Source organism: Leptonychotes weddellii, chromosome 13 (genome assembly GCF_054177405.1).
Source record: "Leptonychotes weddellii isolate Sample4059 chromosome 13, ASM5417740v2, whole genome shotgun sequence".
Classification (NCBI taxonomy): domain Eukaryota; kingdom Metazoa; phylum Chordata; class Mammalia; order Carnivora; family Phocidae; genus Leptonychotes; species Leptonychotes weddellii.
In genome coordinates this window covers 75,290,322-75,315,847 of record NC_138381.1, presented here as the reverse complement: position 1 = coordinate 75,315,847, position 25,526 = coordinate 75,290,322, and the positions used below count along the sequence as shown (strand labels likewise).

Below are 25,526 nucleotides of genomic sequence, written 5' to 3'. Positions count from 1 at the left end.
GAGTGGCTTAGGCCTCCTCCTGGACCAGAGAAGCTGGAGACAGGGTTTAATGTTTTAGGCAAGGAGGAGCATGTGGCTAGATCTCTCTCACACACACACACACACACACACACACACACACACCCCTACACACACACACACACAACCCTCTCTGGGGAAAGAATGGTCTCCCAGAGGTTTCTGAGGGCCCTGGGAAAAGCCAGAACCTGCTGTTTTCAGAGTGGGTGGTTTGTTTAAATATAGTCTGCACATAATAAAACAAGGCTATTTTACTTCAAAAAAGTAAAAATAAAAATAAAAGTGGTGGCATCAGGATATGAAGGGGACCAGAGAGGAGACATGAAAGTGGCCATGAAAACAGAGAGAGGTGATGTTTGAGCTGAGCACACGAGGATAAGGATTAGCTCGGCACAAGGGCATGTCTTCTCGATAGTGGAATCAGAATGGAAGGATTTGGGGGGGTGGTAATTAAGTCTTGCTCAAGGAACAGACTGGAAGCCAGTGTGCCCAGAGCAGAGAGAGTGAGGAGAGAGAATGGGCACACCAGGGGTCCAACCACACAAAACTTTATAAGAAGGGATAAATTTGCCTTTATCCCAGAAGCAAACAGTCCCATCTCACTTGGATCACATGCCCTTCACTGAACCAATCACAGTGGCCCGAGCTGGTTGGTTAGAGTTGCCAGAGGGAGGAGCCAGATCCATGCAAACCTTCAGGATTGAGAGCTCAGGAGGGGCTTGTTCCCCCAAAGAAATAAAACTAAAAGAAGGACAGGTAGAAAAACCGGGTGAGAGCTCTACCTCACGTGCACAAATAATTGGTAACATCTTTTGTATTTGCAGGCACTGTTCTAAGTGTTTTCCTTATGTTAATGAATTTAGTGATCAGTACAACCCCATGAGATATTCTCATCCCCGTTTTACAGATGAGGAGCCTGAGGCCCAGGGAGTTAAGTTACTCGCCCTAGATTAAAAAGCTCACAGGGACAATGTTGGATTTGTTCCTGAGCTACTAAGGACCAAGACATGAATTAGCCCATATAGGTACTCCACAAATATTTTATTCATCCCTTTGTTCAACAAATGTCCTTGTTCAACATATATTGGTCAGCTGCAACGTGCCAGGCACTGTTCTTCAGTGTGGGAATAGAGCAGTGAACAAAATAGACCAAAGTTTGTGTCCTCATGGAGTGCACTTTCTCATGGAGAGCTAGACAATAGACAATAAATGATAAATAAATGAATTGTCTGATAGGAGTTGCTAAGCGATATGGAAAGAAACAGAGCAGGGTAAGGGGGTAGGATAGGCTTGTGATTTTATATGGGATGGTCAGGGCAGGCCTCATTGAGAAAATAAATTTGAACAGAGACTTGGAGGAGGTAGGGAGTGACTGAATATTTGGAGAAGAGCATTCCAGGCCAAAGGACAAACAGGTACAAAGACCCTGAGGCAGAAGCATATCTGGTGGGTTCCGTGGAGGCCATAGTGGTTGGAGGGCAATCTGGAAGTTGGGAGTGGAAGACACAGATGAGGCTGGAGTGGTAGGATATAGGTCTCCATGTGTGTTTCTGAGAACTGAAGAAATATGCAGAACATTTTCTAGAAACTCTAGCCATCTGGTGTAACCTTTGAGTATTATTAAGAGATGAAGCTCATTATTATTAAGAAAAGAAGAAGGGGCAGATTTCTACTTGGGGGTTGCTGTGTCAATCTGGCTTCAGGGCAAAGGGCTGGAGAATTGCTATTTGTAGAAATGGAACTTTCTTGGGGTTTTCACTGGTGATGGGGGTCTAGAGAGGAGGCACAGACCCTGGCTCAGCCCTTGAGAAGGTCACCAAGTCTTCTAGGGGCCCCTGAGGCCAAGGCAGACCCAGCACCTGCCCCTCCAGCCCCATGGCTGCCATGTCTGCAGTGTCGGCCCATCTGTGTGTCATCAGGAAAGGGAACACAGATCTGGAAGAAGAAAGGAGCCATCTATGAGGGAGACTGGAAGTTTGGGAAGCGAGATGGCTATGGCACCCTCAGCTTTCCTGACCAAGAGATGGGAAAGCCCAGGAAAGTATACTCTGGCTGGTGGAAAGACGATAAAAAATCGGTGAGTGGTTCCCATCATGCCGTGCACCTGTTTGCGCTCATGATGGAGTGTGGGCCAGGCTGAAAGTGGGCTCTGTGTGTGTGTGTGTGTGTGTGTGTGTGTGTGTGTAGGGGGAGCAGTCAGAGAGTCCTGGGAGAAAAAGGAGGAGGGTTGAGGGAACGAGGACAAGAGTACTGTGTTCGTGGGAGAAGGAAGGGGTGGGAAATCATCCAGGCTTCTCAGAACAAAACCCAGGAAACAGGAAGCAAGAGGAGAGGGCCCAGGGAGGAGCCCAAGAAGCCCTGTGGCACAAGAAACCAGCCAGGCTGTGGGGGGGCCAACTCTCCTCCCTGTCTGCCCCACTCATTTCCTGGCTTTCTTCTCCCTGGGCATTCCTTTCTGAGAATCCCCCTTCTGTTGGACCGGCACAAGAAGGGGGTAGGAAAAGTGGGAGCAAGAAAGCAGAGGCCACACCCTTGGCCACAGGACAAGACAGGAAGGTCCTGGAGGTAGAAGCCAGCCAGAGGCATGTCCTCAACCGAGAAATGCCTGAACCCTCCCGGTATCTCCAGAATGTGGCATACGGTGCTTCAACCAACTCACGAAGTCATCGTCATCATCATTCTCATTTTATTGATAAGGAAACAAGCCCGCAGAGGTGAGGTGACTTGCTTAAGGTCACACACTGCTGGCGAGTGGTAGAGCTCAGGATTTCGTGACCTCTGTGCTCAAACTGTTTATTGGCCAGTGGGGAGAGAGATTTCCCAAAATAAACAATTCGCATACAATATGGTGTTAGGATAGAGGTTTCCCCAGGGAGCCCACAGGAATATTGAGAATTCAGGGCAGACTTCCTGTAGGAGGTAATACCAAAAGGTACAAAGAGTTAACCAGGGAGGGGAAAAAAGGAGAAGGGGAAGTAGCAAAGTAGTGAGAAGTAGCAAAGAATATGTCAAACAGCAAGGTGTGTGTGCCTACGGGGGTGAGAGTGAGGGGAGGGGTAGATGGGGGCCTTGAAAGGCACGTGGGGAATCAGGATTTTGAAGAGTAAACTTGGGCTGCTTAACCCAACTTCCTTAAGGTGTGATCTGCGGAGAGTCCATGATTCTCTGTGGTTGGACACTGAGGGTGGTGTTCATTTTTCTGGGGAGAAATCCATAACTTTGATCTGATTCTCAGAGGCATCTGCGACTTTTAAGAGGGTCAAATCAGAGCTGAGGAGAAGGGGCAAACGTGATCAGATGAGCGATGTAAAGATCCTTCTAGCTGCTTCACGGAAGATGCGTGCGGAGGGGAGAATGGGAGAGTGGAGGAGGAGGACCAGTGAGGAGGGGAGAAATGGTGGTGGGCTGCACGAAGGTGGTAGCAGAGGGGCGGAGGGGGACGGACAGCCTGGGGAGCTTTTCCAATGCACGATCATCAGTTTGGGATGTAGGGCTGAGGGAGGAAGCAAGGAAGGAGTCCAAGTGTGTGGCTTGGGTGTCAAGGAAGATAGGAGTGGCTTTCCTAGTGGTTGGGGGCGCCGTGACACGGACACCTTCGTGCTTTCAGGGCTATGGGATTCAGTTTTTCGGACCCAAGGAGTATTACGAGGGTGAGTGGTGTGGCAACCTGCGCAGCGGATGGGGCCGCATGTACTACAGCAACAGCGACATCTACGAGGGCCAGTGGTTGAACGACAAGCCGCATGGGGAGGGCATGCTGCGTCAGAGTAAGTGCCCCGCCCCGCCCCAGCCAGCCCCGCCCCAATGGCCTGCTGGCCACGCCCTCGGGGCAGCCCCGGTTGGTCCTGCGTGGCCACGCCCACTCCCCGCCCAGCCCCACTCCAGCTCTGCTCCGGTTAAGGTGAATGGCAGGACCAGATACCCGCCCGCCTGGGGTTTCTATACTAAAGGGGGAGCCTAACTAGACACATCAACAATTAAGACATTTTCTTATGGTCATAATAATTCTAGCCTACACTTACACAGCACTGAGCTCATTTAATCCTCACTACAGTTCTCTAAGATGGTATTCTGACCATCCCTTTATGTAAAAATGAACTGAGGCACAGATAGGTTAAGTCACTCGCTCAAGGTCAACATAGCTTGTTCATTGTGAGGTCAAAAGTGCTAAGGACAGGGGTGCCTGGGTGGCTAGGTTGGTTGGGCGTCTGCCTTCAGTTCAGGTCGTGATCCCAGGGTCCTGGGATGGAGCCCCACGGCAGGCTCCCTGCTCAGCGGGGAGGCTGCTTCTCCCTCTCCCACTGCCTGCCGTTCCCCCTGCCTGTGCTCTATCTTTGACAAATAAATAAATAAAATCTTTTTTTTAAAAAGTGCTAAGGACTATCCCTTTAAAATAGGAAGGTGTGTTGGAGAATGACAAAGGAGTTGGGGACAGGGGCTGTTTAGACAGACTTAGGGTCAGAGAATGTCTCCCTGAAGAGGTGACAGTTGAACAGAAGACCTGAAGGAAGAGGAGTCAGATACGCACTGAGCTAGGGAAGAACACTCCTAGGCAGAGCAGAGTCGTGAGTAAACCGCCTTAGCGTCAGGACTTAATCCATTCTCTACATAGCAACCAGCCTGAGCTTTTTACACATAGGACCCTATCACTAACCTGCTTTCAACCTTTCCATAGCTCCCTCCTACCCTCTGAGTTCAGAGCCCTTACTGTGGTCTGCAGGGTCTGCAGTCCTGGAGTAGTGCCTCCCACCCATGTCCCTTGGGAAACCCTCGGTTTCAGCCTTACTCATTTTCTTTCAGTTCCTCCCACACTTTTTGCCTCAGTTCCTCCCTCACCTTTTGCACTGCTGTTTTCTCTTCCTGCAATAGAAAGAAGATCCTTCAGGGCGCCTGGGTGGCTCAGATGGTTAAGCGTCTGCCTTCGGCTCAGGTCATGATCTCAGGGTCCTGGGATCGAGTCCCGCATCGGGTTCCCTGCTCAGTGCAGAGCCTGCTTCTCCCTCTCCCTCTGCCACTCCCTCTGCTTGTGCTCTTCTGTCTGTCTCTGTCAAATAAATAAAATCTTTATAAAAAAAAAAAAGAAAGAAAGAAGATCCTTCAGATCTCTGCACTGTCTCCTTCCCAGAGAGGCCTTCCCTGTTCATTCCACTAATGCACGTTCTCCTCAGTATCCTCAGCATCTGTTTCCTTTCCTTTTTAGCATATAATCTTGGGCAAGTTTCCTCCTCTCCGTGCCTCGGTTACCGGGAATAATAGTAGTACCTACAAAGTGGTACTACTATGAACAGGGTCTGGCACATAGTAGGCTATCTATAAAGCTAGTGTCATTGTCTCTCCAGACTGTGACCTAGACTGCACATCTATTTTGTTCCCCGTTGTTTTCCCAGTGCCTGGCACATAGTAGGTGCTCTTGGTGAGGACACAAACCTGAGCTCGGTCTCCTGAAAACTCAAGACTCCAATTTCCAATGAGATTTGGCCAAACTGAGGCATTAGGTCAGCTGAGGAGGGTTTAAACCAGCCATTTCTGTCTGTCATTCTCAATCCCCCATGCACCCAGCTCTGTGCTTGCTTTCAGTGAGCATCTACTAGTAACAGCCTGCACTTAGTGAGCACCTACTGTGGCCACACATAGTGTGAGGGCTCCAAGTGTATCATTTCTAGTGGCCTGACTCAAGCCAGCCTGCCTGGGTTCAAATCCTGGATCAAGCTCTTACTAGCTACGTGACCTTCAGGCAATTTGCTTCAACTCTCTGTGCTTTGGTTTTCTCATCTGTAAATTAAGGATAAAAATACAACTTAACTAGGGTGCCTGGGTGGCTCAGATGGTTAAGCGTCTGCCTTCGGCTCAGGTCATGATCTCAGGGTCCTGGGATCGAGTCCTGCATCGGGCTTCCTGCTCCTTGGGAGCCTGCTTCTCCCTCTGCCTCTCTCTCTCTCTGTCTCTCATGAATAAATAAATAAAAATCTTAAAAAAAAATACAACTTAACTAGGGTTATTGAGAAAGTTAAATGAGGTTTGCAAAGCGCTGAGCATGGTGCCTGACACATAATAGTAAGTGCTCAAAATATTATTAGCTCATACTTGTATGTAGCAGGTATCATCAGACTACGATCCTTAGACCAAATCCAAATCCAGCTCAACACACGTTTTTGTAAGTAAAGTTTTATTGGCACACCAGACTTGCTCATTCATTTACATATTGTCCATGGCTGCTTTCACGCCACAATGGCAGAGTTGTGACAGAGACCCTGTGCCCCACAAAGCCGAAAACACTGTCTGACCCTTTACAGAAAAAGTTTGCTGACCTCTCATCTAGAGTTTATCCAGTACTCTTCTAAGTCCTTTCCGTGTATCGACTTATTTAATCTCCACAACAATTCTATGAGGTAGGTGCTTCTGTTATCCCCATTTTACAAATGAGGAAATGAGACAAAACGGTTAAGTGACTTGCCCAAGATCACATGGCTGTAAGGGTCTGAGCTGAGAAGCGTTAGCTTTATTAGTATTCCTTTTATGCCACCAGCAGCAGCAGCCGAGCAGGAGAGTGAATTCATGATTAAGAGCATGGGCTCCTGGGATAAACAGACCTTGGCTTCCAATCTTGTCTCTGCCACATCCTAGCTCTGTGACCTTGAGCAAGTCAGTCAGACTCCCTGAGCTTTTCAAGCTCCATCTGTAAAAAATGGAGTCGGTTATCCTTCATAGAACTGTTTTTGGGAGGAGCGAGTGAGGTCAGAAACAACAAAGAACCAGGCACAGAGTGAGTGCTGTAAAAACATTGCCTATTCATATCATTAGCTATGATTTTTTTACAAATAGGAAATGATGTTGTTCATCCAAGTTCAGGTAAGTAGTGGAGGCGAGAGGGGGACCAGGTCTGATTCCGGAAGTCACTGACACCCCCACCCCAGCCCCCACCCCACCCCGGGGCTCTGATGTGTATAGGTCAGTCCTCCCAGACCGCGAGCCCCCCAGCCTGGGGCACTCTCGTCAGCTGGGTTTCCTTTTGGCTTCCCCGTGGGCACAGTGTTCAACCTGGGAGTGCGGAGGGGCCAGCCTGGTAGTCTGGTCTGGTTAGGTGTGCCCAGCACCCACGTGACCCTGTCCTTTTTCCCCAGAGAATGGGAACCGCTACGAGGGCTACTGGCAGAGAGGCATGAAGAATGGGTCCGGCCGTTTTTTCCACCTGGACCACGGTCAGCTGTTTGAAGGCTTCTGGGTGGACAACGTGGCCAAGTGTGGCACAATGATTGACTTTGGACGCGATGAGGCCCCTGAGCCCACCCAGTTCCCCATTCCTAAGGTGGGCAGCACCCAGCAGGGCCCTGTGGCCACACCCAGAGACAGAACACGGCCCCCCCGCAGCCACATCCAGCCTGGCCAGGCCCAGCCCAGCCTGGCCGGGGAACAGACAAGGTTTTGTTTTCAGGCAGGCATCCCCGTGGAGACTGGCAGCAGCCCACAAGGCAGACAGCACCTCCAAAGTAGGCAGCACCCCAAAGGCTGGCAGCCTGGGCCTTCCATGCTCCTCAGTCCAACCCCTTACTGCTTCCCTCCAGATCAAAATTCTAGACCCTGATGGCGTGCTAGAGGAAGCCTTGGCCATGTTCAAGAAGACAGAGGAAGATTGATGCCAGGTGAGGGGCGGGCATGCTCTCCAGCCTCCGATGTGGTTAAGGCAGCTCTTGGGGTCTCCTTTGGCCAAGGAACCAGGAGCAGAAGGTGGGTTTCTTGCTTCCTCCAATCCAGCTGGTTCTTCTTGGTTCCTTCCCTTCAAAACTCATTTCCTTGAAGACCAGTTTGCTCCTGAACATCCTTGAGTAAGGTGGTTTGCCCCAGGCCTGCACCTGCACATCTGTCCCAGCCCCTCCTGGTGTGGGTATCAGGGGGTTTGAGGAGAGGGCACTGGTATGGCATCTTGAGCCGGCTCGAGTCACCGGCTCCCACCAGCCCCTTGCCCTCGCAGAGAGCACCCCAGAGCTTCCGGAGAAATTCAAGCCCGTCGCCCAACTGCTCAAACCGGTGCGCCTTCTGCAGGAGTTGAGTGGTGACTCGGGCACACCCTTGGCACTCTCTGAGGGCACCTCACTCTTCCCAGCACTGGGTTATTCTCTCCCCAGCTGACTTTGGGGACCCTCTTGTTACAGGCTTCATTCTTGGTCCTCATTCCTGAGAGCAAGAGTATAAAGGAGAACCTGGTGCCATCGGCCCTGGGCTCGTGGTGTGTGATTGGGATGGAGGGGGTGCAGCTCTGGAGGGACTTCAGGTGAAGAGGGAAGACGTCCCTGCAGGCTGCATGGATTTACCCTGGGCGAGAAAGAAGAGCCTGCGTCTGGTCACACTGGCCACTGAGATTTGGGGCTGAGAGCCGCCCTGGCTTCTCAACCTAACACAGGAGGGCTCAACCTTGGGATCCTGTGGGAGCTTTAAAAGCTACGGACACCTAGGCCTCACGCCCAGACTCTCATCTGTCTGGGGTGAGGCCTGGGCCTTCAGAAAGTTCCCCCGATGATTCTAATGTGCAACTGGGGCCAGAATCCCTGAATTGCTGGCTTTGTGACCCTAAGCAAGTGACCTCAGCTGCCCTGCCTGTAAAATGGCACTTAGGAGATCTCACAGGGGTGTTTTTCAGGATTTGCTAACAGATGGAATAACAACAAATAACATGTATTGAGGTTGTGAAGCAGAGATCTGGGAAGAGGTTTGCATTATTCTAGACAACATTCTTCAAGATAAAAGGGATTCTTACATAATGGGTAAGAACACGAGCTCAGCAGTCAGACTGCCGGGGTGTGAATCGCAGCAGTGATTTAGGAGCTGTGTGTTCTCGGGTAGGGCACCCAACCTCTCTGTTCTCTAGGTTTCCTCCCCTCAAATACGGGGCAGTCATGGTCCTTGCCACTCAGGTTATTTGGTTAACATGAGGATGACATAAGGCATGTTCCTAATCCAAGAGTGATTTTGTCTCCCCGCCCTCCCTGGGGACATTTGGCGATGCCCAGAGACATTTCTGGTTGTCACACTGGCAGGGAAAAATATTACTGGCAACTAGTGGGTAGCCGTTGAGGATCCTGCTAAACACACTATAATGTGAACACTCAACAATAGAACTTTTCAGCCCAATGACCGAAGTGTAACCCTGCAATTCCATGATGTTCACTAAGGCCTCAGCAAGTGCCTGGCACACAGTAAAGGCTCCATAAACACTATTTCCTGTCTGCCTTCGAAATCCTAAGCAGGGCGTGGCCTAACCCAAAGGTATGGTTCTGTCTAGACCTCTCGCACCAGGAAACTGAGCCCGGCGCACTCGGGGGACACAGAACGTTCATTCGGAGATAGGCCCTGTGCTGACAGCTTCACCTGTCTCCCCCGCCCACTCCACCACATGACCCTACAACAACTTCTGAGGGTGCCTACTATTATGATTGCCATTTTAGAGGAGGAAGCAGCTTCACGGAGGCGCACAAGTCACAAAGCTACAAAGTAACTGTACTTAAACTTAGATCTATCTGCTCTTAGAGCGCAGAGAAGGCTACCTTTTTTTCTTTCCCCCCGCCCCCGGAAAAGTAGGGTGTGTTCTTGTTTATGCATGAAATCTCTCTAGATGGGGACACAACACACTTGCAACAATGGATGTCACTGGCGAGAACCGGGAACCTGGGAAGAGGGGAGGGCGTGCGACTTTTCACTGTTGTATTTGGAACCTGTGAATGTGTTTGTGTCTGAAATACAAAGAAAACTGATATGAAAGAGAGACTGTCCTTTAACTACTGGCATTTCCATGAGCTGCCTGGGTTTGAGCACCCGAGGTGTTAAAAACACAGATTCTAGGGGCGCCTGGGTGGCTCAGTCGGGTGAGTGTCCAACTCTTGATTTTGGCTCAGGTCATGATCTCAGGGTCGTGAGATTGAGCCCCATGTCGGGCTCTGTGCTGGACATGGAGCCTGCTTAAGATTCTCTCTCCCTCTCCCTCTGCCCCTTCCCCCCGCAAAAAATACAGATTCTGTATCTACCCAGACCAACTTTCCAGGGGAAAGGCTTGGAAATCTACATTTTACAAGCCAATCTGGTGATTCTTGACTTGGGGCAAGTTGAGGAAGGAACACCTAAGACTAGAGTCGTGGGCCGGGTATTATTGCAGCCAGCTCTCAGGTCTCTGCAGAAGCAGGGAGGGGGTGGGGGAGGGGAACGCATGGAAGATGGCTAGGTTTCCTCTGGGGAGCAATGGAGAGTTTCACACAGGGGCCCCTGCTCCCCACTATTCAGTCCTAGTTAGGGGGCTGTCCAGGGACTGGGGAGGGTGGGTCCTGGTGCATGTGATGCAAGATAGAGGCAAGAAGCTACAATAGGAAAAAAAAGGAAGGTCCTCTGCCCCACTCAGCCCACAAAGCTATTAGCATGTCCAAGTTTGCACAGGACAAGAACTTAAGGCCACACTTTCCCCCAACCGACTTTCACTTCAGTCAGAGGACTTTGTTTTGATAAAACCACGTTCTGTATTGGGTTTCTGGGACCATGGGGGGCCAGGCAAGTAACATAAACAAAGCTGGCCTGGTGTGAGACAAGAGGGAGTGGTGGGGACTGTGGCAAACACATCTCCTGGGGAAGGGGGTGGCTGTAACTCCTCTCCTTCTCACTGTTGCTCTGTGAGAAAGTGGGACCAGTGCTGCTGCTGGATCTTCCAATTTCTTAAGCAAAGACAAAATCAGCATGTAAGATTTTTGTGAGAGCTGGGCTCTGAGCCAGACTCTCCAGGTTCGAATTCTGGCCAATTACTTAATCTCTCTGGGCAAAAATTTCTGCCATCTGCAAAACAGAGATAAATATTCCTGCCAAGACACACATCCTGATTGTAACTGCGGGAAAATATGGGGGAAACCAGACTGAGGTAGCATTCTACAGAACCAAAGGCCTGGACTCCAAAAATGTCAATGTTAGAAAGGACAAGAAAAGGCTGCTCCAAATTTAAAGCAACCAAAGAGATGTGACAAGTGAATGCAACACATGAGCCTGAAGGGAAAAATCATGGCTAGAAAGGACATGATCAGGACAAGTGGAGAACTGAACACGAACGTCCTATTAAATAGTACTGCATCAATGTCAAATCTCCTGAATCCGATCAGTGAATTAAGGTTAGGGAGAAGAATGTCCTTGGTTTTAGGAGGAAGTATTTAGGCATGAAGGACAGTATCTGCAACTAAAGCATGTGGGCTCGGGAGAGAAACACACAGCTCATCCTCCTCATTCACAGCTTCAGTATTTGCCCGTCTCCTACTTGCTGAGTTCAAACAGGCGCTACTCTGCCTTCTTGTCTCAGCCTTCCTAAACAAGCGTCCTTTCACCATTTAGGGCCACATTTTTCACATTTGGTGCTTTTTGTCGGTGATTTTACCATTTTTTAAATTTTTTAATTTTTATTTTAAGGAGGCTCCATGCCCAACATGGGGCTTGAACTACATGACTCTGAGATCAAGAGTCACACGCTCCACCAACTGAGCCAGCCAGGCGCCCCAGTGATTTTGCTATTTAAAAAAGAAGGCAGTTGGGCACCTGGCTGGCTCAGTTGTTGGAGCGTGCGACTCTTGGTCTCGGGGTTTATGAGTTCAAGCCCCACGCTGGGTGTAGAGATTACTTTAAAAAAAATAAAATCTTTAAAAAGAAGGCAGTGATGTGCCTTACGGAGAAAATGCCTCTTGGAAAAGCTTCATTTAGGTACAAGTTATTGTGCTGTTAGCCGTAAGTGAGTTCATTGCTCATGAATCAACAATGTGTATTAAATAAGGCGTCTTTAAACAGAAACGCACATAGGGGCGCCTGACTGGCTCAGCTGGTAGAGCACACAACTCTTGATCTCGGGGTTGTGAGTCTGAGCCCCACGCTGTGTGTGGAGATTACTTAAAAATTAAAACAAAACAAAAACAGACAGAAACACATAAAACAAGGTTACCTACTGAATGCCTGGCAGAACATCATGACCAGGGGCTCATAGGAACCTAACCCCACAGGAGCAATGGCTCGATATCCACTAATTCCTAGAACACAACTGCTGTGAATGACACGAATTGACTGTCTATGTATTTCAGTTATTATTCGTGCAACTTTTTTGTAGGTTTGAAAATTTTCAAAATCAAATGTTAAAAATTTTTTTTGCTTAGAGGCTCACCTGATTGGGGCACCAGGAGAAATAATACCAGGCAGTCCAGACCCAACAAATACACACACAAGGTGTCCCTTATGAGTATATTTATGTGCGTGCACATACACGTGCATGCACACACACGCGTGCACACGCACACACACACACACACACACACGACACCGAACGGGGAGGGAGGTCAAGACTGAAAAGACAAGAAGCATCCAAGTGGCAGGGGCACAGGGAGGAGGAGGGACAAAGGGAGCGTTTGTCCCCACCCTGGCTCCCACTGGTGGCCTCCTACCAGGAGGTGAACCCGAAGCTGGAAGAACAGGAACCGCTTATTCTCTCAGAGGAAAGTTTCAAAGTGCAGTCGTTTCTCTTAAAAAAAAAAAAAAAAAGCCTCTTCCCTCCACTCTCTGCCCCCTTACAAAAGCCCAATCCTCTGAGCTCGCTGTCCTTGAGGCTGGGGCAGGGCGAGGCCGTGGGGAGCGGCGTAAGGCCAGAGACCTGACGTGCCCGAGCCCAGAAGGGCTTACGCATAGTGGCTGGCGGGTGTCAGGGGGTGATCCCCTCTGTGGTCCAGCTGGTCCTGCAGGCGGGCAAACTCAGCCAGCTCGTTGAGCTCCTGGAACTGTCGGTCCGTCTTATGGCTGACCAGCGAGCGGTAGAAGTGGACGGCAAAGACGATAAAGACCAGGCCGAAGGGGACCATGATGGTAGTAGAGGCGATGGCAGCAGCCTGGCCCGGGGTGATGCCGCCGGTGCTGCTGTTGACGCTGGCCACTGCGCCACCGGCCGTGGGCTTGCTGGTGGGCCGGGGCTGCCCCGGCTGCTTCTTGAGGGGCAAGAACTTGACCCAGCAGAGCAGCACGACCTCGGCCAGGAAAAGCAACGTGCCGATGACGGTGGAGAAGGCCCAGGCTAGCTCGATGTGGCGGTGCATGCGCTCATGGGGCGACTCCTTGACCGAGTTGAGGTTGTGCACGTTGCTCACCGCCTCGATGTTGGGCAGGATGCAGGTGCTGATCATGAGCGCGAACAGGTGCACGGCCACCAGCACCGTGGTGCAGGCGCTGAAGGCGATGAGCAGCCCCGGTGGGTAGTCATGGTCGGCGTCCAGCTGTACCTCCACCATCGCCACCTAGGGGGTAGGGGAGAGGAGGGCTGAGCGCCAGGACCATCACGGCCCACAGAGCTGCACTCAAATCCTGGCTCCCCATCAAGCTCCTGGACGTTGGGCAAGTCACCTGGCCTCTCTGAGCCTCAGTTTCCTTATCTATATAGTGGGGATAACAGGACTCACTCACGCAGTTTTGAGAGAGTACTAGTGAAGATAGCAGGTTTGGAGCCCAGGCTGCCTGGAGTTGAATCCCAGTTCTGCTACTTGCTCGCCACAGGTCCGTGGGAAAATCACTGAGCTCTCTTGAGCCTCAACTTCTTTATTTGTAAAAGCAAGATATCACAGTAGTTCATAGGATTATTTCAACGGTTAAGTGAGAGTCCCTGGTACACGGTAAACATCTCCCAAATAGTCACCACTGCTCCTAACACCCAGCCAGGTATTAAAAACCAACCACCACAAACAGTTAAGATGGTAAGTCTGATGTATATTTCACTATGATACAGTTTCATTAAAAAAAAGAAGCAGCAAGCAACCACTAACCACTCTCTCTGCTGACCCCACATCTGTTCCCAAACACAGGCTTCTCCTTCATGCCCTGCTCCAGGGACAAGGAGAGGGGTGGGGTAGAGAGATGAAGGCCCTCCCAGGTCAGGCCCAGGCCCTTTCTGAGAACACAGTGCACCAACCAACAAGGAACGCAGAACCTTCCCAGAAGACACAGAGCCCACTGCTACCGCAGTGTGGCTGGCAAGCCTGGGGCCATCTCCTCCCCCAGCCCCCCTAGCCCCCGCTCCGGGCCCCACAGCTGACGCACTAGCTGCTTCCCAGTTCCTGGAGACGTGTGGACCCAGGGTCATCAGGGGCACATTCCGGGCCTGCCACCTGATGCTTCTCACCTGGGCCCCTGCAAATCACACCCATGTGAAGGAGCCAGCTCGTCAGATCTGTGGGTAGTGGGCACGCTGCCAGGGTCTGCCTGCCGGGGCTGGAGGGACTGGGCCAGCAAGCGCCAATGACAATACCATTAGGCATAGTGACCCTTCATAAAGTGTTTGCTCTGTATGTACCAGGCTCGGGGCAGAGGGGTGTCCAATGCTGAGATGTATCCCCTCGCCCCATACCAGCCTACCCTGACCCCTCCTCATTCCTGGGGAAGGGCTGGGCTCTTTCTTTCCCTACTAGCTCTCCTGCCCGAATGCCTGGTCCTGTTTGCTTTCATTTCTTGTACCTCTCTGTACCCTGCCTTTGGCCTGGAAAGGCAGTGTGGGGCAGTGGATGGGGGCACGGGCTCTAGAGCCATGCTGCCTGGCTTTGAACCTTGACTCCTCTGCCCTTTCTTCGGCTATATGACTCTGGCAAGCTCCTTCAACTTTCTGGGCCTCGGTTTCCTTATCTGTAAAATGGGAATAACGGTACATGATCAGAGGATTGTTGTGAGGACTAAGTTGTTTGTAAGATACTTAGGTCCATGTAAAATACTTAGCGCCTGGCACAGAGTCAACACTCAATAAAAGGGAGCTTTATTATTATTTTTCAGCTTAGAAACCTCATCTCCAAACCTACTACCTCTACATGTAATCCTCTGGGGTTTCTACCCTCCTGCTGGAGAGGTACACTTGGAATGACAGAACAGCAAGACCAAACTGGGGGCCTGAGTCCTGGCTCCAGAACCACCCCTGCTTCCTTGTTTGACCTTGGTCGAAACCCTCCCCTCTTATCTGTAAAAGGAGGGCACATGGCGAGATGAAGGTCACAGGGTAGAGCTGATGTGGGGTCTGACACCTTTTGAGAATCTGGTGAAAATAATGGATACCCTCCTTAGAACATCCAGGTGTGTGTGTGTGTGTGTGTGTGTGTGTGTGTGTGTGTGTGTGTATATTTTCACAGGACTTTTCAGACAATTTCAACGAGATTCACAGACTCTTGCCCTACACTTGCCACAATGGATGACCATATGAACAGTTCAGCCCAGGAGTTTTCAAACCCCTATAAACCTGGGGCAGTGCCATCAGGATTTCAACTCTTTTTTTAAGATCACTGGTGTTGGGATGCCTGCGTGGCTCAATCGGTTAAGTGTCTGCCTTCGGCTCAGGTCATGATCCCAGGGTCCTGGGATCGAGCCCCGCATCGGGCTCCCTGCTCAGCGGGAAGCCTGCTTCTCCCTCTCCCACTCCCCCTGCTTGTGTTCCCTCTCTCGCTGTCTCTCTGTCAAATAAATAAAAAAAATCTTAAAAAACAAAACAAAAAATAAATAAGATCACCGGTGGCCTAATGCCAATCCTGAGACTTCTTAGTACACACAGGTGAGGGCAGGCCACCAGGGCACAATGAGTTAAGGGACACATCCCAAGACCCCCTGGTCTCTGTCACCAGGCCTGCTGCCCACGCTGGAAAAGGGGGGCACCCTCCAGCAATGCGTGCCTCCTGCTACCACCTCCCCACCACCCCCCAGCACTTCCTCTTCCTGTTTTGGCCTGTTGCCCCGGAACCTGAAACCAAAGAAGGGACAAGCAGGAGAGCCCGCTGCTTGGCTGCCCCAGGTCCCCTGGCTAAATTTATTCACTCACTGGAAATGTCCACACCCATTTAGGTACATCAGGCCCTGAGCTGAGCACTGGGGGGAACATACATAGGTAACTACTCTGTTTCCTTACAGAACAGATGATGTCTCCCCCTCTACGTAGCCGGGAAGAATGAATTGGTTCCTCCACTTAACAAAGCTGCTAGGTGACCCTGGACAGGTATTTCAACCTCTCTGTACCACATCTATAAAATAAGGGCCTATTTATGGTTGTTACAAGCATTCAATGAGCTAAAGAATATAAAGCCTTTAGAACAGGACCTGGCATACAGCAAGCTTAATAAAGTGTCAATGATTATGAGCAACATCATTATTATTCTTTTACAAATGAGGAAACAGTCTCAGAGAGGTGAGGTCAGCTGTCCCGGAGGTTGTAAGAACTGCTACTAAGTGGGAGCTCTGAACTCAAGTCCACTTGGCTCTAAAGCCCAGGGATGATAGGAGTGCTTTTCCCAAATGGATGCTGCTACAGATCGAATGTTTACGTTCCCTCTAAATTCACACCTTGAAAACCTAACCCCCAACGTGATGGTCCTAGGAGGTGGGGCCTCTGGGAGGTGATTAGGACACGAAGATGGAGCCCTCCAAGCGGGATTGGGGCCCTTAAAAAAGAGAGCCCCGAGAGCCCCTTGCCCCTCCTGTGACGGGAGGGCACACTGAGTAAACAGCAGTAGACAGCAGCTGTGAGTCAGGAAGCCAGTCCCTCAACAGATTCTGAGTCTGCGGAGACCTTGATCTTGGACTTTCAGCCTTCAGAAGTGTGAGGAAATAAAATGTCTGCTGTTTATAAGCCACCCAGTCTGTCCGTCTGTTACAGCAGCCCAGACAGACTAAGACAGTCGCTGAGGAGACTGATGGATGAGGTCTTGACATGTAAGCATTTAACACAGGGCCAGACCACAGGAGGTGCTCAATCAATTTTAGCTGAAAAGAAAAGCAGGGGGCTTGAAGCAGAAGAGAAAGAGCCCAGGGGCGTCTGGCCGGCTCAGGTGGTAGAAAATGCAGCTCTTGACCTCGGGGTCATGAGTTCGAGGCCCACGTTGGGTGTAGAAATTGCTTAAATAAATAAAATTTAAAAAAAGAAAGAATAACCCCTGGATACGGTCAGCTCAGGCTGGAGAGTATGGACCCCGCGAGCCAAGGTTCTGCCCTCTGGGGTGGGTGACGAGGTCGGATCCCCACTCTGGGCCTGGTCTGCCCCAGCTCCAAACCTGCGACATAAGGAGCAAGTGTGCCCCAAACCACACTGGGCCAGACGGCTACCTCGGCAGGACAGAGACCATCTTTTCCATACCATGTGTCACACTCACAGGATCCAGGACCAGGAATCATAGGTACTGCACATACTCAGCCTGGGGACACCAGAACCCACCAGCCCTCCCTAAGGTCTTAAGCTAGGGAAACGCTGGGCACTCCAAAGAAGAGGAAAGGCCCGGCTGCCAAGCTCTGGAAGAAACGCCATCACCCTCACCACCAGCCCCGACAATTCCTGGGACTTTGACCATACCAGCTGGCTGTATGTACCGCTGTGACACCGGGGACCAAGTTCAGCACCATGGGGCTGCAGAAAGGTATAACATGGAGAATGAACAGATGGCACATGTCTTGGATCCTGATAAAAACCATTCAAGGGAATACGAGCCACTGTTTTTTCCAGAATGCTTCCCTCTTGGGAAATCCCCCCACAGATAGGGAGAGTAAAGTCAAGGGGGCCTTGCGGAATCTGGCAGGCAACTCCCAGGGCCCCAGCTGAGTCCCAGAGAGATCGGATCAGATCAGATTGCAAGCAGCTTCGCAAGGTAAATATAGCCAGAGTGCTGGGCCCGTTAACCCAAAATAAACAGCTCCCAGCCAGCCAAGGGCCTGCTTGAACCTGGTCACATGGGGCCTAAAGGGACAGGAAGGATGAGAGACTGCCAGCCTCACCGCACACTGGTCCATGGACCCTGCACAGGGGCCACTGGGATGCCAATCTTTAAGCATGAGCCAAGAAGAGGACCACGTGATTCTGCACAGGGTGAGGCCTGGATGGCCTTGCCAGGCATTTGCCTGCTAGGCCCGAATGCCAACCACCTCTCCTCAGTCCTGCTGGGCTCCATGGAGACCCCTGCCACCTGGCGCCTGGAAGTCCAGGCCCTTCGGAGGCAGCCCTCCCAGGCCTGGCCCGACCCCAGCGTCCACAGTTGGGAGATCCAACTGACCTTTTTCCAAGCCTGGGCTTCACTGTTCACTCTTCTAGGAGGGTGGGTGGCCGCGGCCTGGAACACTAGGGCCGCCAAGCAGTCACCCAGGGTCACCTGGAGCTGTCTGAGCCTGCCGGCCCTACCTCAAATGCAAACCATCTATTAAGAGATGATCGAGGCCTAGTCTAGTGGTTTACAAACTCTTTTGACCACTACAGTCCAGTACTCCAAATATTCTACAAATAGATAAACATTTATAAAAGAAACAAAACTTTCCCCAAACAATACTTCTCCTTAAAGGACGCTGATAGAGCCTATCCATACAACAAGCAATGCACGCTGCTCTTTTGTTCCGTTCTTATTTCATCAAAAAAAAAAAAATGCTGGTTGCAAGTCACCAAATTTACCTCATAAGCCAAACGGTTTGAACCTGCAGGTTCTGGGGAGGACAGGCGTAGGCTTTCTAATTCCAACGTCCTCAGGTGTTACCTTCCAAGTCATCCCCACTCTGGGGCCTCCCAGGTGAGGCCGGGACCACTCACCCATTGGTGGGAAATAGGTATTGAGAGCTTACTATGTGCTTGAAGGATCTTGAGGCTCCGCTGGAGAGAGCGCAGGAAGTAGGAGGGCAAAATCCCGGCCCCAGGGAGGATGGCAGGCCCTGAACATTTAGGCAAATAAGTATTTTCAGACTGTGATAAGTGTCCTTCCATCCCCGCTCCCCCACCACCGCACTCACCAAACACGTCCTAAAGACGGAATCACACGACTTGTTTCCCCCACTCTACTCTTATTTCCCTCTGTTTGCCCAGCATTCAGCACTGGGGCTTGTCCCTCTAGGGGTCAAAACATTACTGGAAGAAATAAATGAAGGTAAGACCCAATCTTCAAGGTATTTCAGCCCCATGTCTCTGACATCTCTGGTGGACCATCCTCGGCGATCCATCCGGAAGACCACATTAGAACTTCCGATGACATTCATTTACTATTTAGCTCCTCCTTTCAACTTTTTAATTTTGTATTTTTATGTGTTTGTAATATACGTATCATATTAAGGCATATCTCATTCATAAGGATACCGATACTGAGCCTACGACTAACATTTTTTTTTGAGGGGTATGCGCTCAAAAATTTGGATGCTGCTTAGACCAGGGGTTGGCAAACCGTGGCCTCTAGACTGCAGTTTTTGTAAATAAAGTTTTATTGACACGCAACCAAACCCATTCATTTCCCTATCCTCTGCGGCTGCTTTCCACCTAAAATGGCAGAACTGAAGGATGCCTGGGTGGCTCAGTTGGTTAAGCGTCTGCCTTTGGCTCAGGTCATGACCCTAGGGTCCTAGGATGGAGCCCCACATCGGGGTCCCTGCTCAGCAGGAAGCCTGCTTCTCCCTCTCCCACTCCCCCTGCTTGTGTTCCCTCTCTCGCTGTCTCTCTCTCTCTGTCAAATAAATAAATAAAATCTTTAAAAAAAATAAAAAAATAAAATAAAATTTATGAAAGGCTACCTTCAAGTCCCATTACAGAGAAACCTGGTGGCTTTTGTTTACAACCTTCTCAGTTTTACTTCTCCAAGGGACCCCACCCCAACTCCAAACACTGATTTCCATCATGCCACCTTGAGAAACCCTAGAGTTCTCCTTTGCCAGCCCTGAACCCAACAACCAGCAGAACTCAAGAGGGTTCCCAGCTGAAAAATCCAGAAATTCATGACAGGCACTTGTTAAGTTTTACAAAAGGCTTCTCAGCTAGGCAGGGAGCTCCCTCCCCTTGCGACATTTGACAAATTCCCATTTATAAACAGCCTGGAGTGCAAAACCCCACATCTGGAAGGATTCAAAGGCCCAGCTATCAACCAGCTACAGAAGCCAGAGGGCGGTTAAGTAGAAATGGTTCCAAGTCAGACCTACCAGTTCTTGAATTCTACTAGCTGGGTATCTTAACCTCTATGTTTCTATGAGACTTAGGTTTTTTTAGCTTCGGGTTTTTTGTTTTGTTTTGTTTTGTTTTGTTTTAAAGATCTTATTTATTTGACAGAGAGGAAGAGAGAGAACACAAGCAGGGGGAGTGGCAGGGAGAGGGAGAGGGAGAAGCAGACTCCAATGAGCAGGGAGCCCTACTCAGGTCTCAATCCCAGGACCCCGGGATCATGACCCGAGCTGAAGACAGACGCTCAACCGACTGCACCACCCAGGCGCCCCTTAGCTTTTGTTTTTGTTTTTAGATTGTATTTATTTATTTGAAAGAGAGACAGAGAGAGCACGAGCAGGAGGAGGGGCAGAGAGAGAGGGAGAAGCAGACGCCTCACTGAGCACAGAGCACCCCTCTCACCCCGTCCCCCATCATGACCTGAGCTGAAGTTAGATGCTTAACCAACTAAGCCACCCAGGTTGCCCCAAACCTTAGTTTTTCTATCTATAGTACATATCTTTAAGAGTTGAACTAAGGATTAAATAAGAATGAAAGAAAAGGGTCCAGGCTCATGCCTGGAAGTTAGTAAAGAGTAACATCATCAACATCATCAAGATTATTCTAGAATTCATCACACAACTCTTCCCCTTTAAAACCTTGCACGACTCCTTACTGCCTACGTAAGAATTCAGACTTTTGAAACAGTCAGTCAAGGCCCTCCCTGTAAGTAACATCTTCCCTGACCAGATTCACCTTTCTCATCTACTCCTTAGACACCCTCAACTCCAGCTACACCAGCCCCGCTGCCTCTACCTGAGACCCTAAATTTCTCATCTTTATAACTTTGTTCCCAATCCTTCCTCTGATCAGAGGGCTCTTCCCCAAGCCCTAACTCTACCACTTCAAGGTTTAGCTGGAATCTAAATGAGTTAACCTTTTAAAGCAGTCCCATGAGAACAAGGGTGAGCTAGATTCCTGAAAACCTGGGCCAGGTACATTCTAAGGGCTTTGCAGATACTAACTCAATGAATCCTCACACCAAGCCTATGAGGTAGGTACTACTATTATCCCCATTTTACAGGTAAGGAAGCCCCAAGGCCCAGAGACATTAAATAACTTCCCTAGGATCTCGGGGTTTTAAGTGGTAGAGCCGGAATTTGAACTCAAGTTGTCTGGCTTCAGTCCTCGTTCTTTGCTTGGTCATACTGAAGCCTCCCAGCTCTTTCCTCCTCCCACTCTGATAAGTCCAATTCCACAGCAATGGGGCCACACCAGGGTCAAGGGCTCTGCAGCTTACCAGCCAAGTAACTTCGGGCAAGTTTTTCAGCTGGGACAAGCACCTACCCTCACCAGGCTGTGTGAAGATCACAAGAGACGGTACAGGTAAAAACACTTCGCACAGGGGCGCCTGGGTGGCTCAGTCGTTAAGCGTCTGCCTTCGGCTCAGGTCATGATCCCAGGGTCCTGGGATCGAGCCCCGCATCTGGCTTCCTGCTCAGCCAGGAGCCTGCTTCTCCCTCTCCCACTCCCCCTGCTTGTGTTCCCTCTCTCACTGTCTCTCTCTCTCTGTCAAATAAATAAATAAATAAATCTATAAAAAAAAACCAAAAAAACACTTAGCACAATGTCTGGCCTATGGCAAGAGCCCAATCAACAAAAGCAATGATTACTATCCGTAATTAGCCCTGTGAGTAGAAACAGTAATTTCTCACTCATCTCCATGCCCCCTGAACTCTGAACATATCCCAGAGGCTCAATGTCTTATGATTTCAGCTCTTCCCTCCAACTAATTTTCACAGAAATTCCAAGCAACTTCTGAAGCCGCTCTGGAACCTGGGAACAAAAGGGTGTTGGCGGGCAGAGAACTTGAGGAGGCAGATAATCCAAAAATAATTGATCCCAGGTCGTGGAAAGCATTTTGTTTACAGCAACAGGCTGACCTTCCCAATTATCTTCTGCTTAGGCTAACGTTACAGCCTGTCCTCCCCAGCAAACCAAGACTGCCAGTGGGCTCACCACGGTCCTGCACAACACAGGGTCGGGCCAAGGGGGCTGCCTCTCACAGAGATAAACTGAGGCAAAGATGACCCGAGTCATAGCCCACGAGGGTACCTGTGGCTCAAGAAGCACCTGCAGGATGCTAACCATATGCTACATCAAGTGCCCCTGGTTTTGGAGTCTGGATGCTGAGCCCAGCAAAGGCCTGTTGTTTCTAGAATGCCGTCAGGAGTGGGACTCTTGTCTGCAGACTAGAGGGTCCAGCTAAGGGGTATATGATCAGATCCTGAAAATTCCTCCACCTCTTGTGGGCCCAATCGGGACTCATAATGAATCCTCACGCAAGTCCATGGCACAGCAGGAATGTGGGTATGTCTCCCCTTTGTCCACATGAGAAAACTGGCTCCAGAGCAGAGAGCTCCCCGTCTGAGATCCCACAGCCTATCTCGCCAGCACATCAGGGCACCCGGCCAGGCCTTTGCGCCGAGCAGCGAGTCTCTCAATCCCGTCCAGGCTCTTGGGAGACCCTCCCTCAATCTCACCTGCTGAACCTGTGAGCCTGGCAGCCTTGCCAACTCTCCCACCCTTAGAGATCAGAGGTCACATCAGTGCCTCTCTGGTTTTCCAGGTTTCTAGGAAGGAAGCCCTCTGGGGGCAGGAAGTTGGTTGTGCTGACTCACGGGCCAAGGGAGAGTAGTCCAGGAAACTCGCTCACTCTGTTTCCACGGTGCTGGGTCGTGTGGCACCCCTTCCTCTCAGAGGCTCACTCGCAAGGATGGGCGTCTGTCGTGGGGGGTGGGGCACAGGCAGACCTGCCTGCCTCTCGGATCTGTCTATCCCCCCCAACTCCCTTTTTCCCACAGATTTACACTCACAGCAAATGCAGTTACCCTCTTATAACTGCCTCCCCAGAATGGAGGCTGTGATGGGGTTCAGCCCCTCCCTGCCAGAGGAACTTTGGGGAGTTCATCTGTGGAGTCAGGAAGCCTTCTCCACCCTGGCCAGGGAAAATAAAAGTCCCCAAGATACACTCTGGGTGAGCCAAGGCCCACCCGGTGCCACTGCCTAGCCCCGCTTCCTGACTTCCTGCAGTGTTTTTTAGCAGGAGGAAGAGGAAGGTGCCATCTGATTAGGAGGCTGGCTTCTCGAGGACAAAGAGGACTCCAGAGGGCAGGGAAGTGCCACCCATCAGATCCTCACTTCTCCTGGAGTGGGAAGGGGCCTGGGCAGCTATGAATTTATGACCCCAAGAAAAAGGGGAACAGGTGTGCCACCATCTTCAACCCAGAGCACAGCTGTGAAAAGCTAATGGTGTCACTCCCTGCCCCCAAACTGTAACATTTTATTTTGCTTAGCTCTCCTGCTCTCTCACTTCCTAGGAGACGTGGTCCGAACATGTCCCTGGCTGGACACTGATCAGAACTCCATACGCCACAAAAGGCATAAGTGCCCAAGGCAGTTCTGGCTGCCAGCAGACTCAGGTTCAAATCCCACTCTAGCAGACTAGCTGTATGGCCTTGGGAAGGTCCTGTGGCAAAACCACCTCAAAGGATGCTTGAGGAGTTAGTGTGAAAGTTTAGGGGGCCTAAACAATGCTTAGTACAGGGTGAGTGATTGGTAAACGGTCAGCTAGTCTTAGAGATTCTTCAGGCAAAGGCAGAGACTAGTCTCTAAGGATTTGGGACTGACAGAACAGAATTCCACCATATGACCTAAACCAAAAACTACTGTGCCACTCCTTTACACAAACACAGATTCTCTCATCCCCTCTCAAGGGCTCTTCCTGAATTTAATTTTTAAAGTCAGAGATACTTCTAAGCAGCAGCCTTCATTTACTGATTCAGAAATCAAGATCCAGAGAGAAATGCGTCTGAGGTCACATGGGCTGCAAGGGGCAAGCTAGGAGAGCTCTTCCCCAACCCCCATCACCTGGCTTTTTCACTGAGGCCCAGTGTGCTCTGGGCTCGCTCAGGCCTTCTAAAAAGTTCAGGCTGCGTTGGCCCACTTGTTTGTAGAACACAGGGAGAGTACCAGACACACTCCCAAGAAAACACTAGGGTGCAGCCACTCCCTCCCTCAAGGCCAAGGGCTTAGCTCACTCACTGGAGAGACTTGAGCACTCTGGGCTAGAGACCTTGGGAGAAGAGGAGGGCAGACCCCACTCACACAGGCTGGTGTCACACAGTGATCATCATGAATTGTTCTGCAGGCCCTGCTGGGGAAGACTCCAGGCCTGAAGGCACCCTTAGGAGCAATTCTCTGACCAACCTGCAGCCTCACGCACCCTACCCCTCAGAGGCCTGTTTCTCACTCCAGCCCAGCCTGGCGTGGGAAGAGGAAAGGATGTCTGCCCCCACTCCCATCAGTTGAAAGCCCATTCAAGGGGAACATGTCCCACCCTCCTCCCCCACAACCCGTGACTCAGTGGCAAGTTTCTGGAGAAGAAACTGAGGGCGGAGAGTGGTTGTCAAAACCCTAGGGTGAGGCTCTCGGAAAATGCAGTGGGAGAAAGTGTCAGGAAATCCCCTCTACTAGGTGATAAAAGGACATGCCCAATACCTTTGGCCTCAAGTGTGGGGTCACAAGAAAAACAGCTCAGGGGTCCGACTCCTCCCCACCTCCTGACATCTGCTCCCACGGAGATCAGACCCTTTATGTCCCTCCTTTGCCCCTGAACATATGTGGGACTGTCTTCTTACAGATCTACTTCAAAGATCCCGCTGTTTCTCTCCACTTGCTGCATCAAAGTTGCCCATCTGAAGGCATCTGAGCCCCCCAACCCTGGACATTTGTCTGACACCCAATCTCCCACACCACGTGTCGCTTGTCGCCCACCTCTCCTCGGGTCCAGTACCTCTGGCCCCCTTCAGCGTCCACGACACCTTTCTCCCAGATCTTCCCCGCACCCCCAGCCCGCCCGGCCCGCCTGGCCTGCTCCCTGTGGGCCCCGTCGGGGCTGCGGGCGGGAGCGTCCAGGACAGGAGAGGGGGCAGGGTAGGGCGGCCGAGCTCACCATGGCGAAGCCGGAGAGCAGAGCAGAGGTCCGGCTGGAGGCTTTGAGCTTGGCGCGGCTCAAGTAGAGCTTGCGCCAGGACAGCGCCTGCATCGAGTGCTCGTTGAGGCTCATCACCTCGGAGTAACTCTGACCGATCCAGTCCGGGTAGGTGACGGCGGCTGGCGGCGGCGGCGACCCCGGGGGCTCTCCGTCCCCGCTGCGGCGGCGGCTCCGGCGGCTGCCGCTGGTGGTGCTGCCGCCGCTGAGGGGAAGCTCGGGGCTGTTGCTGTTCGGGGGCGGGGCGGGCTCCGGATGCATGGAGCACGGTGCAAAGGCGCGGGCCGGCCCGGGCTCCTGCGAAGGCAGCGGCCCCCACCCTCCGCCGCACCTCCGCCTCCGCCTGAGGCAGCCGCCGCCTGCCCCCCGCGCGGGCCGGGCCTGACCCGGCCGGCCGCCGACAACGATAAGGAGGTCGACGAAGCGGCTGCTGCACCAGCTCGCAGGCCCGCCGCACCGCTTGCAAAAGCCCGGGGCCGCCCCGATGCGAGCCTGCGCGCTAGCCAGCGTCCAAGATCC

At 51.3% G+C, this 25,526-nt stretch overlaps 2 protein-coding genes across 5 annotated transcripts in view; one reads left to right on the top strand and one right to left on the bottom strand.

The window, feature by feature from the left end:
• MORN3 (MORN repeat containing 3) overlaps positions 1–9,760 on the top strand; it is a 15,685-nt gene extending 5,925 nt beyond the window's left edge. For 2 of the 3 annotated variants that reach the window (XM_031020198.2, XM_031020199.2), the window contains exons 3-5: positions 1,938–2,095; positions 3,626–3,785; positions 7,140–9,760. In XM_031020198.2, coding sequence (XP_030876058.2) covers positions 1,938–2,095; positions 3,626–3,785; positions 7,140–7,600 — 779 coding nt within the window. In that variant the 3' untranslated portion in view covers positions 7,601–9,760. The remainder of the gene's footprint in view (positions 1–1,937; positions 2,096–3,625; positions 3,786–7,139) is intronic. The other variant, XM_081802309.1, reaches the window with a different exon arrangement.
• LOC102747344 (calcium release-activated calcium channel protein 1) lies at positions 6,168–25,526 on the bottom strand. 2 transcript variants are annotated; one of them, XM_031020197.2, is made up of 3 exons: positions 24,969–25,526; positions 18,622–18,708; positions 6,168–13,301 (listed from the first exon to the last, which is right to left on the bottom strand). In XM_031020197.2, exons 1-3 carry the CDS (start codon positions 25,266–25,268, stop codon positions 12,693–12,695), a joined length of 996 nt encoding a protein of 331 aa, XP_030876057.1. In that variant the 5' UTR covers positions 25,269–25,526; the 3' UTR covers positions 6,168–12,692. The 2 variants fall into 2 exon arrangements, with proteins under 2 accessions (XP_030876057.1, XP_006749141.1); XM_006749078.3 differs by lacking the exon at positions 18,622–18,708 and having other exon boundaries at positions 24,969–25,516.